We start from the raw sequence: 15709 nt of genomic DNA, 5'->3' as shown, positions 1-15709 counted from the left end.
TATCTATCAATAGATTATTCACTTTTATGAGAATAATCAGTTTGTAAAAGGTATTCCATTGAAATAATGGCCTCTAAATGGTAGAATGAACTACTATGTAATAAAGTTCCTCAGTGTTAACTGAGGAGTCAGTGGTTTCTGAGGCAGTAACACCTATGATGGTCCTCACAAGACACTGCGCCAAAACACAATACTACTTGCTACATAAATCGTGACCATAAACTTCTAATACCCTAACAGTATATAAGAAATTACAATAGGGAATTTTTAACCCAATACTCTATTGTACTTAAAGTAAAAACCAATAACGTTCATCTCTAGAGTTTCTGAGTTTTTAACCACTCTGTTGCTTACAGGGATGAAGCACAAACTATGTCACAGGCAACCAGAGTTCAAATAGCAGCTCAGGTATCTATAGGAGCACAGAGCGGAAAATGGGAGTGAGCAGCTGCTGCCTCTACATCTATCCGGGGGAGGGGACAAAGACAACATGCCTCCGACTCACTACAAGGGTGACACATAGCAGAGGCACTAGGTGTTAACCTCGTGGAGGACAAGTCTGTCTAGCCCACGTTGCTACAAGCAAGTTGCGCTGTGAGCGGAGGAAAACCCTCAGCAGACAGCTACAGTGGAGCACAGAAGGGAGGGTAGGGCAGGCCACCTCTCAGGTCTAGCAAAGTTGGCCCACTCCTTAGCATCAGACTCTCACTGCAAGCAGCAACCTACCACCAGACTCTCACTGCAAGGGGCTGAGCTCATGAGAAAATCCCCATATGCTGCAACAGTGGACCGACTGGGTAGAACAACCATGCAGCTTTGACTTGCAAGGATGTAAAAAATAGTTTTGGAGATTTTCCATACTCTACCCCACCCAAAAATAATAAATCAAAAAAATAAATAAGGGACTTAAACAGGTGGAGCTCACTGATTACATGCTTACAAGAAAAAAAAAAAAAAACAAAAACTTCTGGTGTATCAGTTAAAACATCTGGCTACAACCTTAAACTGCTAGTGGTGACACAACAAATCAGCATACACTAACTATTACATCACTTACCTGTTGGTACTGAGAATATTTAACTGGATCTTTCTCAAACACCTCATATGTTTGGGACTCCAAATTATCCATCAGAGGCTGAAAGACAACAACACATCTGATGTTAACAAAAGAAGCAACATTATTTCAGTTTCATGGTCCATTTTACAGACTACTTTCTCCTAAGGTTTCCTCTTCGCTGAAAACTGAAGTAATGAACTAACATTAAATAACCTTAAAAAAACTGCATGCACATGTGGTCACATGATGCATTTAACAGACATACGACAACCAAAGTGTCATTAAAATGTCTACGCATTTGTATAAAGTATAACACTAAAATAAAAGCGTAACTTAGTACATATGACAACATGATAGAAATCTGGTACATAATTATTCATACACCAACTATAAATTATATTAAAATCTGCCAGTGAAGAAAAACAAATTCTATTATTCCTTATTTATAGTTTTTAAGGTTACAGTTAAGAATCGGAAATTAAAATGCTGCTGTTCAACATACTAAAAATCTCACAAAGGTTAATGAATTTGGCGTATTACAAAATTTCAGTCTTCCTTTTTAAACATTAACATGACCAATTCTCATAAAACATGACAAACATTATCATGTCTAAAGTGCAGTGTGGAGGACTTGCAGGAACAGTTAAAAGACCAAAGGAAAACATTGTCACAGCTAGGAGATGTCATAAGAAATGTACAGCTCTAAGTAGGAAATGTAAAGGGATTTCAGGACAACTGTAAACTGCAAAGGAGGGTAGATACAAAAGGGCTTCACTGTGATAGTTGCATAATACAGCACCAGATGAGAAAAGTACAGTTTTGTACCTACCATAAATGTAGATGTCCGAACTGGATAGCATCTGCAGTCATAACAACTGGGTTGTCCTGTCGTCAGGCAGCCCTTCAGTCGGCCGGATTCCAAAGTCCGGGTCCGGCTTCGGCTGATGTCGCACTTCACCCGACGTCATCTCTGTTGGTCTTCGGGTATAAAGGCATCAGCCGACGCCATTTTCCTCAGTGTTTCTTGCCCCAGATGCCAGTAGCCCTCTTGGAGGCTAAAATTTGGATAGATGCCAATGTTTCCAAAAAGATAGAGGTAAACACAAAATAAGCATGTATGTACATATATACAAACAAATACACCATAAAGACTCCCCCACCAGCTAGCTATTAGGAGGGTAAAATACCTAGGAGTACCACAGAGGGAAGGAGGAGGGTAATCCTGACTGCAGATGCTATCCAGTTCGGACATCTACATTTATGGTAGGTACAAAACTGTACTATGTCCTTCATGGATGCATCTGCAGTCATAACAACTGGGTAGAATACCATAGCCAACTAGGGGAGGAGGATAAAACTAGATTATGGTGTGGTTAGGATCCCTTGCAGTACAGCAGTGGCAAACCCTGCTCGGGATCTGGAATACAGAGGTAAGTTATAATGCTTGGCAAATGTATGCACGGAGGTCCAAGTAGCCGCCTCAATAATGTCTTTGGTTGCCACTCCTCGTAAGAAGGCTGTGGTAGTGGCTGTTGCCCTTGTAGAATGAGGTCTTATATTCTGTGGAATTGGTTTTCCATGGAAGGAGTAACAGAATCGTATGCAATTTCCTATCCATTTGGAGATTGTCTGTTTGGAAATAGCTTTTCCTTCCCTTCCTGTTGCATAGGCTACAAAAGTTGGTCAGTCTTTCTGCTATTTTTTGTTCTGTCCAAGTAGTAGCGTAGCTGTCTATGTACATCCAAGGTATGCAGTATTCTTTCCCCTCTGTTTTGTGGGTTGGGAAAGAAGGTGGGTAGGTGGATTGCCTGGTTTAAAGACACTCTGGATACCACCTTAGGCATAAATGTAGGATTAGTCCTCATGGACACTCTATCTTGGTGGAAGATTAGGAAGGGTTGCACTGCCACTAAGGCCTGTAGTTCTGAAACCCTCCTTGCTGAAGTAATTGCCAGTAGGAAAGCAGTTTTCCATGACAGGTGTTGTAGGTCTGCTGTTGCTGCTGGTTCAAAGGGTGATAGTGTCAACTTTTCTAGCACAAAGTTTAAGTCCCAAGCTGGCAAAGGTGGTTTCCTTGGAGGTTTTACATTCTTGATTCCTCTGAGGAACTGCCTGAGCAAAGGGTGCGAAAAAACAGGTGGATCAAAGCTGTATTCTGCTGAAATAGCTGATGCATGTATCTTGATGGAGGAGTAGGACAAGCCTGAATGAAGAAGTTCGGCCAGATACTCTAGAATGTTCGGCATATCTATGTTTGACACATCTTTTCCTCTTTCAGTACTCCAACTGACAAACCTTTTCCATTTTCCAGCATAGTTCCTTCTTGTTGAAGGTCTGCGTGCTTCAAGAATAATGTCTTTAACTCTTTGGGAAAGATCTGGGTTAGCTGTTGCTATGTGATGTTCCATGCAGTCAGTTGCAACGTTTTTAGGTTTGGATGTATGATGCTGTAGTTGTTCTGAGTTAGCATCAAAGGCATCAGGGGTATTGGCCACATATTGTTCTGAGACATGCTCCTCAGCAGTGGGTACCAGTGTTGTCTTGGCCAATTTGGAGCTATCAGGATTATCCTTGGACGTTCTTCCTTGATTTTTAGCAATACTTTGTGTATCAAGGGAAGAGGTGGGAATGCATATGCTGTCAGGCCTTTCCAGCTGAAGGAGAGCGAATCCACTTTCCATGCCAGTGGGTGTAATGTCCTTGTGCAGAATTTTTTGAGCTGGTGATTGAGAGGTGATGCAAATAGATCTGAGGCATTCCCCATTTCTTTGAGATGGTCTTGAAAATGTCCGGGTGCAGTTTCCATTCGTGGGCATCCGATGCGGTTCTGCTTAATATGTCTGCTAGAATATTTTCTTTTCCCGGTACAAAAATTGCCTGTAACTGGATGTTGTAACTGAGTGCCAGGTTCCACAGCTCCAAAGTCATTCTGCATAGTGGGTATGAATGAGTGCCTCCCTGCTTGTTGATGTACCACATGACTGTGGTGTTGTCTGTCCTTATCATCAAATGGCCCTCTTTGAGAAATGGTCTGAACCTTTGGATTGCCAGTTTTACTGCCAGCATTTCTTTTAGGTTGATATGCAGGTGAAGTTGATCCTGTGTCCACAAACCTTGCACGCATTTGTCCAGCATGTGGGCCCCCCATCCTAGGTCTGAAGCGTCTGTTGTGATGGTCTGGCTTGCTTGACATCTGCGAAAGGGTAGGCCTGGGTTTGTCTGGCATGCCTGAGCCCACCATAGGAACTCCTGTTTTAAGCATGGAATTAGTGGGATTTCTGTTTCTAGGCTGTGACTGTGTTGGGACCATAAATTCTTTAGGTACCACTGTAGTTTTCTCATATGTAGTCTGGCAAGTGGGACCAGGATTATGCATGATGCCATGAAGCCCAAGGCCTGCAGTACTTTTCTTGCTGTTAACTTGTTCAGCTTTGTTAGTGCCAAGAAGTAAAGAGGGAGTTCTTTTTGTTTTTCTGCAGTTAGGAATGCCATTTGTTTTACTGTGTCCAATTCCGCGCCCAAGAATGTCCTTGTTTGGGATGGTATCAGCCTTGACTTTTGAAGATTGACTGTGTATCCCAGTGCTTGTAGCAAGTAAATGACCCTTTATAAATCTGTTGTCAGCTTGCTTTTGTTGTCCCCTTGTAGCAGGCAGTCGTCCAGGTATGGGTAAATTTGTATTCCCTGTAGTCTGCAATGGGCAATTACTGATGCCAGGCATTTTGCTGAGAGGCCCTGTCTGGGTGAGATTGAGATCCTCTAATTAAAGAAATTAAATCTTCTGCCAGAGTAAGCATTTGAGAACTAGAGGAGGGCCTGGTTGAAGGGGGTTTAACAGGCACTGGTTTAGTAGTCTTGGCTGCTTTAGCCCTGGCGAAGGCCTTAATGGACATGGCTGCTGGAGGCCTAGCAGCACCACGTGCTGGGGTAGAGACATCCAAGGGAATGGTGTCTGATAAGTCAGTGGAAACCACCGTAGTGGGTATAATTTCTGAGGGCGATTCAAGAATGGTAGCAGGGGCCTCAGTTGTAGAGATAGATTCAGCTGTACTTTGATCAGTTTTCTCGGTTTCGGCCGAAACCGAGACACTTGCGGTTTGCTTAACCATGGTTTCAGCCGAAACCGCGGACCGCGAGTGTCGGTCTTTATCTTTGCGTTTTTTGGCAGATTGGGTAGTCGGAGGATCCGACGGCATAATGTACGCAAAATCAGAACCGAAAAACTGTTCAGCAAACTCCGACCGACGCCTAAGCGTTCGGTTGAAAGAAGCACAGGCCGAACAGGCTGCTACGTCGTGGGCTGGGCCTAAACAAGGCAGACAATAAGAGTGGAAATCTTTATGAGGTATTTGTTTCCCACAGGTTAAACAATTATTAACTTTTTCTGACCTCGGCTGAGGCAAGAAAGAGTCCCCAACGGGGTACTTAGCTTTAGAAGTCTTCAAAGTAGTATTCGGTAGAAGTAATCTCTGGATCCGACCGACCGGCACTTGCGAACAGCTTCTGCTTCGGGCGCCACGCGGCAAGAAAGACTGAGGAAAATGGCGTCGGCTGATGCCTTTATACCCGAAGACCAACAGAGATGACGTCGGGTGAAGTGCGACATCAGCCGAAGCCGGACCCGGACTTTGGAATCCGGCCGACTGAAGGGCTGCCTGACGACAGGACAACCCAGTTGTTATGACTGCAGATGCATCCATGAAGGACATCTACAATTTGTAAAGTGAAACAGACAGAAAAAGTTTTATTAAAAAGCATTTACCGCAGTACGATTAACTGTTACTCAAAAGAAATCTATGGAAATTAAAAGCTGTGTACTCACCATAACTAGGTATCTGTACTGTCCATTTTTCATTCCTCCTCACAAATGGACCTCTGATCAGATATCGGATCCGACTCAGCCTCATTCCCATACGTAAGATCAAAGTCTTGAGGTCCTCTCCCTACTCATAATGCTCCACTCCTTCCGCAATTCCCCAGATAAAGTTTGCTGTCCTACAACTAACAGAGGTTACCACAATTATACAGAAAGAAGAATCTCAGGTTCAACCCTGGAATCCAAGGGTTCCAAAGTCTTCCAAGTACTTCACAAAGGCACCAAGCCGGGAGGTAGAAGGGAGGGAAGTGAGGAAGAATGGAAAATGCACAACACAAACACCTAGTTATAATGAGTAAATAACATTTCAATCTGATGATGTATTTTTTCATTCCTCCTCACAAATGGGTCAGAATCCCGAGCTGCACAACTCCTGGGTGGTCCTTAAGGAAGGATGTGCCAGACCACAGTTAAGCCAAAGGATGCCCTGCTCCTGGAAATAATGTTCCACTTATGAGTAACAAAGGTATGAGACTTAGACAAGGTTGCTGCAGCAAAAACTTCATCAATAGGAGCTCTGGATGAAAAGGCAGATGAAGTAGCCATATCCCTAGTGGAATGAGCCCTGGGAGGTGGGGGCAATATATACAACTCTTTGTAAATGAATGAAATGCAGTCTGTTATCCGTTTCGCTAAAGTGATTTTGGAAACTGCCTGTCTTGACCTGTTTGAAGAGGAGACGACAAATATCTGATCAGATTTTCTATCTATCTTTGTTCTGAATAGGTAGAAATGTAATTGCCTATGAACATCCAGGAGATGCAAGAGGTATTCATCTTTGTTCAAAAAACTGGGGAAGAAAACTGACAACTGAACTAACTGATTAATGTTAGACTCTGTGGCTACCTTAGGCATAAAGGAAGGATCTGTTCTCAAGGAAACTGTCTTTGTAAAAAGCAATGTAAGGAGGTTTGGCTGACAAAGCCTGAAGTTCTGAAATTCTGTTGGTGGAAGTGATAAGCTAATAAAAAAAAGAGTGTTTTCCAAGAAAGAAATTTTGTCACAAACGTTTGGGTTCAAAAGGCTTCTGTATGAGGCCTTGCAGTACCACTGTGAGATCCCAAGAAAGAGAGGGGTCTTTAATTGTAGCTCTAAAATGAAACACTCTCGTCATGAAAGCCTTACATAGTTTGGAAGAAAAAAGGGATGAATTTTTCTTTCCAGCGTGGAAACTGGATATGGCAGCCAGTTGGAGTTTGATGGTGCAGAAACTAGCTCCTTCTTGAAAAAGAGGGCTAAAGAAAAGGCGAATATCAGCTATGGGTGCTGACAAAGGGTCAATATTTTCCTTAGATGCCCAAATAGAAAACCTCTTCCACTTGCTATTGTAGACCTTTTTGGTGGAAGATCTCTGACAGGCCAGAACAATGTCATATATGGAGGGGGTTAGCCTGGACTTTCTCACATTTAATGGAATTGGAGAAACCTTGTGGTCAGTTTGAAGGAGTGGAGACTGGGAATCTGAGTCTTTGATGGGTGAGATAGGAGATCCTGTATGGGATCCAGAATCCAAGGTGGAAACCTGAGGTGAGACCAAAGAAAGGGGAACCACACCTGGTGAGTCCAGAAAGGGGCAATGAGGATTAAGGAATGCTTCAACCTGTTGGCTTTCTATGGAACGTTTGGGATCAATGATAAAGGGGGGTAAGCATAAAGGAGACCTGCGGGCCAATCGTGGACTACAGCATCCCTCGATGACTTCCCCTCCTGGGGGGATCAGAGCAAAATACTTGTACTTGGTGTTCAGGGTAGAGGCAAAGAGGTTGCAACAAAGTTGGCCCCAACGGCTGAAAATCATGCTTGCTACTGTTAGAAGGACCACTCATGAGGGGTCAAAATTGACCTGTTGAGTCTATCTGGTAGAACATTGGATATGTGTGTTGCAATTAGAAAATGGTCTGAAGATATCGTCCACTCCCAAACTGTCATGGCCTCCCTGCACAATAGGTAGGAAAGGGTTCCTCCTTGTTTGTTGATGTACCAGACTACTAACATGTCAGTGTGGCTCGCAATAGTCCCCAGAAGAAGAATGTAGTGGAAGGCTTGCAATGAAAGGAGGACCGCTCTCATTTCGAAGACACTGACGTGCAAAACTGGTCTCTGTGATCAACCACATGCCTTGGACCATCTTCCCTAGGAAATGCCCCCTCATCCCAACCAGGAAGCCTCTGTGGATACTGTGGCTACTGCTGGTGGAAGAGAGAAGGGTCTGCCCAGAAGAAGGTTGTGTGATTCCAACCACTACAATAGATGGTTCCTGCAGATCTGAAGTAACATTATGGAGCAGACAGAGGATGGTAAAGGATAGACCACCGAACTGCTGTGTTCCATTGAAGAACTCTCATGAAGAATCTCACCAGAGGAATTAGAACAATTGCGGCTGCCATTGACTCTAGAGCCCATAAAACCAACCTGACTTGATGGCTGTGGATGCTGCATCACATCTTGCACGTGTTGTCCGATAAGTAAAATGTGATGTATTGGCAAGCAAGCTACTTGTGTACTTGAATTCAACTGCGCCCCTATGACTCCAGAGCTTGTATGGTTGTCAATTTAGATTTTGCTAGATTTATCGTGATCCCCAAGTGGTTGAAGATTCTCACTAGATAATCCTCGACTGTAGTAGAAGATGCCTTGTCGGTGCAGTCAGGAGCCAATCGTCTAGGTATGGAAACACCTGGAATCCTTTTAGTCTCAGGTGAGCAGCTAAGAGTCCTAGACATTTGTTAAAACACCTGGGGGACTGTGGAAAGTCCAAAAGGGCAGTGCCCTGAACTGGTAATGAACGGCTCCCAGCTAAAATCACAAATGACTTCTGGAACACCTGTCAATTTTGGGTTCCTATCAAGTAGTCGAACTTTTACAAGTTCGAACCACATATGGTCGAGACCATACGTTTGAATTTGTAAAAGTTTGCGTGTTTGAATGGAAATCTCTGTAAGCGGAGGTTTCCATTCACTTCAATGTGGTGCGATCTCAGAGTTGGTATCTTTAAGAAGCGGGGTGGGGTGGGGGGCACAGCCCCCACCCCACATTGAGGTGCAGGGGGGTTTGCCTCCTGCTTACAAGTTATTGTTTTGTCCATTGTGTAGTTATTTATTTACTTATTTATTTACATACTCAAAGTTCTGTAACTTCGAACATAACGGTTCGACCATTAGGTGTTCGGAGTTATGGAACTTCAACTATGTAATATTGACCCGATTCTGATATGATAGTTTGCATCCTGAAGATCTATGAAGCACATCCAATCGTCCTTGTGTAACAGTGATAAAATAGACAGAATCGTAACCATTTGGAACTATGACTTCTTGACAAAGTGATTCAGATTGCTGAGAGATCCAGAATAGGTCTCAGGTCCCCTGTCTTTCTGGCACCAAAAAGAAGCGAGAATAAGTTCAGAATCATCTTTGTTCGGTAGGGACCTCCTGGATGACTTTTTTTTGTAGAAGGTTTTGAACTTCTTTTAAGGTGTATTCCCTCTGATTGGGTGGCACATCGGGGTGTCTCCTCCTTAGGCCTGGAAGAGTTAGGGAAAAGGAAATGTAATAGCCTCTGGACATATTGCTTAGCACCCAAGAATTGTTTGTTATACTTGCCCAGGCATCCAGGTGCAAGGATAAATGACCTGTGACTGCCTCCATAGATGGGCAGTCAGGCAGCGCTTCAGGAGCACTGGAAGAGCCCATCAGGAAAAGGATCCTTGTATCCCTGATTCTGCAGACCCCCTCTGCGGTGGCTTCTACCATTGAAACGTCTCCCTCTGGCTCTGGAGGAAGTATCCCCACGCAGGTCCTGAAAAGAGCCTTGAGACTTCCTGAATCAAGTTTTCTTCCCTCCTCACTGTTCCTTGGAGAAGGTCCTCAGAGGAGTAGAAAACGATTTCCTTCTTGCTCGCTGTGGGTTAATGTGTCTTTCACAGATGACCCATTGAAGGGGCATTAATGAATGACGCCTTGAAGGGTTCTACAAAGTCACAAAGTTCCACCAGGCATGTCTCCTAATGGCTATGCCCGTTCTGGCTGCTCATGAGGTGCCTTCTGCTGCATGCAAATGAACCACATCAAGGAATTAAAGGGAAGAAAGAGATGCCAGTTGGGAAGAGACCTTTTTCAAGTCCTCCTCCGACATGTTTGTGGCAGGAGAGCTGGGTAATTCTGTAACTAGGTCTCTCTGCTAACGGATGAGGTGAGCCAAATAGTTCAACGACCTCAGTGCGAAGGTTGCGGAGGCAAAAATACACTTTACATATATGTTCAAGGCTACAGACTCCTTGTTAGGCAGATGGACAGTTGAGCTTTGCTCTGCTAGTTCCTTCTTACTGGCTGCTGCAATGACAATGGCATCTACAGGGACGCCTTTACTCCAATATGTGCGATTTGATGGTAGACTCAGGAACCTATCAGGGCATTTGGGGATAGGGTCGACCATTTCCGGCAGGAAACTAGGTCAACCAGCTCATCTGCTGGGGGAGTCACCCAGCATGTACACGGGCCCATCCTGAAAAATAACTCTAAGAAGCAATCTTTTAAAAGTTTCAAACTTATCTGAACCACTAGCCTGAGACTGGAACCACATCTGGTCATAACGCGCAGCACACCAGATCTGGGGAGTTGAGGAAGGCATGGAGTATTATGGTTAGGGGAAGGAGCTTGAGACTTGGATCTTAAGTCTGGGAAAATAGCAGATTTGGATCAGATATTGGATCAGAGATCTATTTGTGAGGACGAATGAAAAAGGACATCAGATCAAATGGCCATGAGAGCTGATATATGACTGCATTCTAAGTAAAGACAGACAAAACAGGGGAAAGCAAATAACAGACACATGAAAGGGTGAAAATAATAGGAAGAAAGATTTATTAAGGGGATAAATCATGACAGTACAGAAGGCTAGGGGAGTGGTGGATTTCAGAAAAGACACTTCATACGTAGAAAATGAGACACCTCTCTTTATAATCCATGGACACAAGACACCTATTGTAAGACTCCACATAGCTCTGAGCACCCCACTTTTGCAAGGGCAAAGGACATGGGAAGGTAGTTCAGCAAAATGCATCAAAATGGTGCAGCGTCTGTATCAGAAAACAGTTACAGTTCACTTGGTCGGACACTTATTTGATCAGTAAAGTGAAATGCAGTTACGTTTGTGCCAATGTCTGAGTGACTGCCAGCAGTCTGGTCGACAAAGTAAGTGACTTTTTGGTAGGGATGAATGTGTGTGTGTGTGTGTGTGTGTGTGTGTGTGTGTGTGTGTGTGTGTGTGTGTGTGTGTGTGTGTGTGTGTGTGTGTGTGTGTGTGTGTGTGTGTGTGTGTGTTTCTTAGGGTTAAAGTATGGGTTAGTTAAAAAGATAGAGTCAGTGTGTGTGTATGTTAGGCTTAAAGTAAGGTTCAGGTAAAGGGATACATTTAGTGTGTGACTTAGGATTAGTGTGAGGGTTAGGTAAGTGGACAGATTTACTGTATACATGAGCTTGTGTGAGGCTCAGGTAGGGGATAAATTTACTGGTGAGTGTCCAAGCTGTCTTGAGTAGTGGTAGTGTTACAGGAAGGGTTCTTTTTCACGTCAAGTGTACAGTTAGTTTTAAGGGCAGGGTTAGAATGCTAACCATCATCTTACATTTGCTTCTAACCCTAACCATAAAACCTACCTTTAAAGAATAAAATTTCCATAACACTACCACTATTCAGATAAATTTGAGTAGAGTTATGGTTAGTACATGCGAAAAGGAAGTTTGTTTCTCTCTTTGATTTACTGGGTTTCAGTCATTTGTGTTGTCTGTATTATGAGTGGCCAATATATTTTGTTCTACGTTTTATGTTTTGAACATTTAACGTATCAACCATTTGTGGCTAAATCCAGAAGCAGCAAAATGATAGCCCAAAACAGTTTAACATGCACCGTCTTCAGGAAAGGAGAAAAAGAGAAGGGAAATACTAGAAGTACAACACTGCTATACAAGTAATGTCTCTACAACAGTAAATATCAAAATAAGCCAAACAGGTGGGGTAGTTCATTTATATGCTTTATTACATGGAAACACATCAGGATGGATAGCAGCAACATAAAATATAAATGAACCGATTAACTGACAAACCATTACATATATGCATGCTTACATCTAAACAGCCCTCTACAAAATGGCAGTCTGGCTCACATGTGCTCAGTACTTATACACATGTGCAAGCCCATGGAAAGCTTTTTAAAGGTATACATACATACCGATCTACAGTGACAAAATGAGGCAGTTGGACTCAAGTTGTTCTAGGAGCTAAAAAATCCAAAAGGAACTTGAAATAGTCAGTTGAGGTGGTATGTGCAGCTCATGGAAAGTTTCTTAAAAGGTATACATACATACTGATCTACATCCTCTCTCTTTAGTGAACTGCCCAAAATAAACAGATATCTGAAAAAGACATGCAATTATACAGACACTGAGAAATAAACACAATGTTCATGTCCAAGTTGCTGTGTATCTGGAACATGGTTTGCAAATGTCACTTGATCTAGTGACATAGCAATTAGGACTGAATTTAGCAACAGGGCAGTCACTGGTAAATGATCAGTTTCAGGAGTTTTGGGAATCTTCTCAGGAACAGGGATATTTGCTGGAATGTCCTCTGGGACTGGAACACTGGCTAACTCACTCCAAGATAGAGTCTTTTTCACAGGCAAGATGCTACAGTATAGGCTTGGACCCGATACCAAATGTTTCCAATTCCGCCTAAATTCTACTCCTTGTGATTCCACAATGTACAATCTGCTCTAGACATACACTTTTCACGACTCCAGACCAATCAAAACCTTTGGACATCTGCATCTTCACTATCTTCCCTTCTCGTAATGGACTGAGCGGTTTGCTGAACTTATCATAATAGGACTTCTGAGACAAACACCTTTCCATAACTTGAGCTCTCACTGCCTTGTTGTTATTAGCACAGGGAGCCAACAGATTGCTATTGATTGGTACTGTGGTTCTGGCTTGTCTCGACAAAAGCCTTTGTGCAGGTTTACCAAGATGTTTATCAAGAGGAACATTTCGGAGACTCAGGAGATTCAGAAAAACATTGCTATTGTCTCATTTCGACTTCTCTAATAACTGTTTTCCACTTTGAACTGCAAGTTCTGCCAAACCATTTGACTGTGAGAACTCAGGGCTATTTGTAACATGAACAAAGTCCCACCCTTCAGAAAATCTCTTTAACTGCTGACTAGTAAACTGTGTACCATTGTCAGAAATAAATTTGTGCGGACTACCATGGACTGAAAAATGACGCTCAAACTTAGTAATGACAGTACTAGACGCTAGATTAGGAAGTAGGTCAGTCTCAAACCAATCTGAATAGGAGTCTACTAACACCAAGTAATGGTGACCATTCCATTCAAAAATGTCTAGCTACTGTCAACCAAGGTAGTTAAGGAATCTCGTTTAGCTGAAGTGGTTCCTTCTGTTGATGTGGCTTAGTACTATTACATACAGAACAAGATGAAAGTACTCTCTCAATATTCTTTGACATAGAAGGCCAAAATACTATTCCTCTTGCCCTTTTTTTGGTAGGATCAGTTCCTGGGTGGCCACAATGCAAGATGGTAATGTACTCATGTTGTAAGGATTTTGGAACAATCACTTTTGGACATTTCATGATGACACCATTGTCAAACAAAAATTTTCTGTAAGGAAAATAAGGTTGCAGGTCATGAGGTAAACAAGAATGCTGTGATGGCCATCCCAGACAGATAAAGTGGTTGAGCTTCTGAAGTACTGGATCTGAGGCTGCGTGCCTTCTAATCTCAAGACGTGTGAAGAAAAATTTCTCACTTCCATGACTTCAAAATCAAGTTTTTCATTTTCATGCTGTTCAGTGGTATTTCTGGGCAATATGGACAAAGTATCAGCAAGATAAAAAAGTTTGCTTTGTGTGTAGACATGATTGAAATTATACTTTTGTAATTTCAACATCATGTGTTGCAATCTGGCAGAAGCTGTATGCATAGGCTTTCTCAAAATAATGACTAGAGGTTTGTGATCTGTTTCAATCTGAATAGTAGGCCAACCGTAAATATAATCATGGAACTTTGAACATGCAAACACAATTACCAAGAGTTCTTTCTCTGTCTGAGCATATTGCATCTCGGTTTGGGTTACAGTTCTGGATGCACAGGCTACTGGTCTACCCTCTTGAAGAATGACTGCACCAAGACCTAATTTCAAAGCATCACAAGAAAGAGTTACTGGTTTGTGAACATCATAGTATGTGAAAGTTGGGGGACTGACCATTCTCTGTTTCAGGACATCAAATGTTCTTTAGTGTTGTTCTAACCAGGATACATCTTTGGGTGTCAGCTCTCTGAGCAGTGCTGAATGTTGGCTTAAGTCTGGAATGAACTTGCCTAGGTAGTTAAACATGCCAAGGAAACACTGTACGGCTTAAACATTGTCTGGACCTGGCATCTCAAAAATTGCTGTTTGCTTGGAAGGATCTGGTTGTAAGCCTGAACTGGTAAACAAATGACCAACATAAGTAACTTCTCGCAGCCTTAACCTGCACTTCTGAGGATACAGCTCAGGATTCACTTCACGTGCTCTTTCCAAAATTTTCTTGAGGTTTCTGTCATACTCAGCTTCACCATTACCTCCTACTAAAATCATCTACTATAATAGTACACAAACATCCAGAAAAAAATGTCTTCCATTGCATGCTGAAAGACTTCACTGGCAGAATTTATCCCAAATTGCATTCTCAAAAATCTGTACCTGCCAAAAGGAGTACAGAAAGTGGTTAGCAATAAAGATTTTCGGTCAAGCAAAATTCACCAAAAAGAACTCTTCGCATCCAAAACAGAAAAAAAAGTGGCATTTGGCATAAGAGCTGTGACTTCTTTGACTGTACGCATTGGAAGATTAGGTCTTTTCAGTCCTTTCTTCAAATCTCATGGATCAGTATATATTCTGATATTATCTGAGCTTTTCTTATGAGCTACTACCATGGAAGATGCCCATTCAGTTGGTTCATCAACTGGACAAATCACACCTTGCTGCACCATTTTATCTATCTCAGCTTTGACTCTGTTCTGCATAGCTACTGGAACTTTCTGGGCTGGTCTGACAACTGAGCTGACTTCAAGGTCAAATTTCATGGAGTACACAACTAGAAGTTTGCCTAAGATGTCTTTGAAAATATCAGCATGGGTAGAGAAAATAGAATGGGTGAAATTAGAACAGTGGTCTTTCAAACATACAAGGAGGACTTCCTTATTAAATGAAAGCAGTCCCATTTTCAAATGGTCTCTGAGGCCTAAATGACTCTACGTGCTTTTTGACTACGTAAAATTGCAAGTCATAGCTGTTCCAAGCACAGTAACATGAAAGCACTACAGAATCTTTGGTTTGAATTTCGTCACCACCATAAGCAACAAGCTTCTCACACTTTGCCAAGTCAAGCTTCTCGCCAGCACAGGGTCTATATTATATAAATGAAGTAAAATCTCGACTCAGCTTTCATCGACCCCTATTTCCTGAAGCTGCACAACATCGAACAGTCAAATCAAACACGCACACCACATTACAACAAACAATATAAAATTGTGGGGGGCTTCGCCCACCCCCCACCCCCCACCCCCCTAGCTAAATATACTAACTCTGAGATCGTACTACCGTTCAGAAAAGGGCAGATTTCACAGAACGACCAACCGATTTAAAGAAATCTATGATTTGGCCGTTCTATGTTGTCCAGCTTCGGGAAAAAGGGGTAGATGAACAGTGAGCCGAGATTTT

At 42.6% G+C, this 15709-nt stretch overlaps 1 protein-coding gene across 1 annotated transcript in view; it reads right to left on the bottom strand.

Annotated features, from left to right (window-relative positions):
- PRMT5 (protein arginine methyltransferase 5) overlaps positions 1-15709 on the bottom strand; it is a 1996504-nt gene that overhangs the window by 518846 nt on the left and 1461949 nt on the right. Inside the window, exon 9 of the mRNA XM_044058013.1 lies at positions 1058-1135. Coding sequence (XP_043913948.1) covers positions 1058-1135 — 78 coding nt within the window. The remainder of the gene's footprint in view (positions 1-1057; positions 1136-15709) is intronic.

The sequence above is a fragment of the Protopterus annectens genome, chromosome 16.part0 (genome assembly GCF_019279795.1).
Source record: "Protopterus annectens isolate FY-2018-M chromosome 16.part0, PAN1.0, whole genome shotgun sequence".
Taxonomy (NCBI): Eukaryota; Metazoa; Chordata; order Ceratodontiformes; family Protopteridae; genus Protopterus; species Protopterus annectens.
This window is presented reverse-complemented; position numbering and strand designations above follow the sequence as displayed.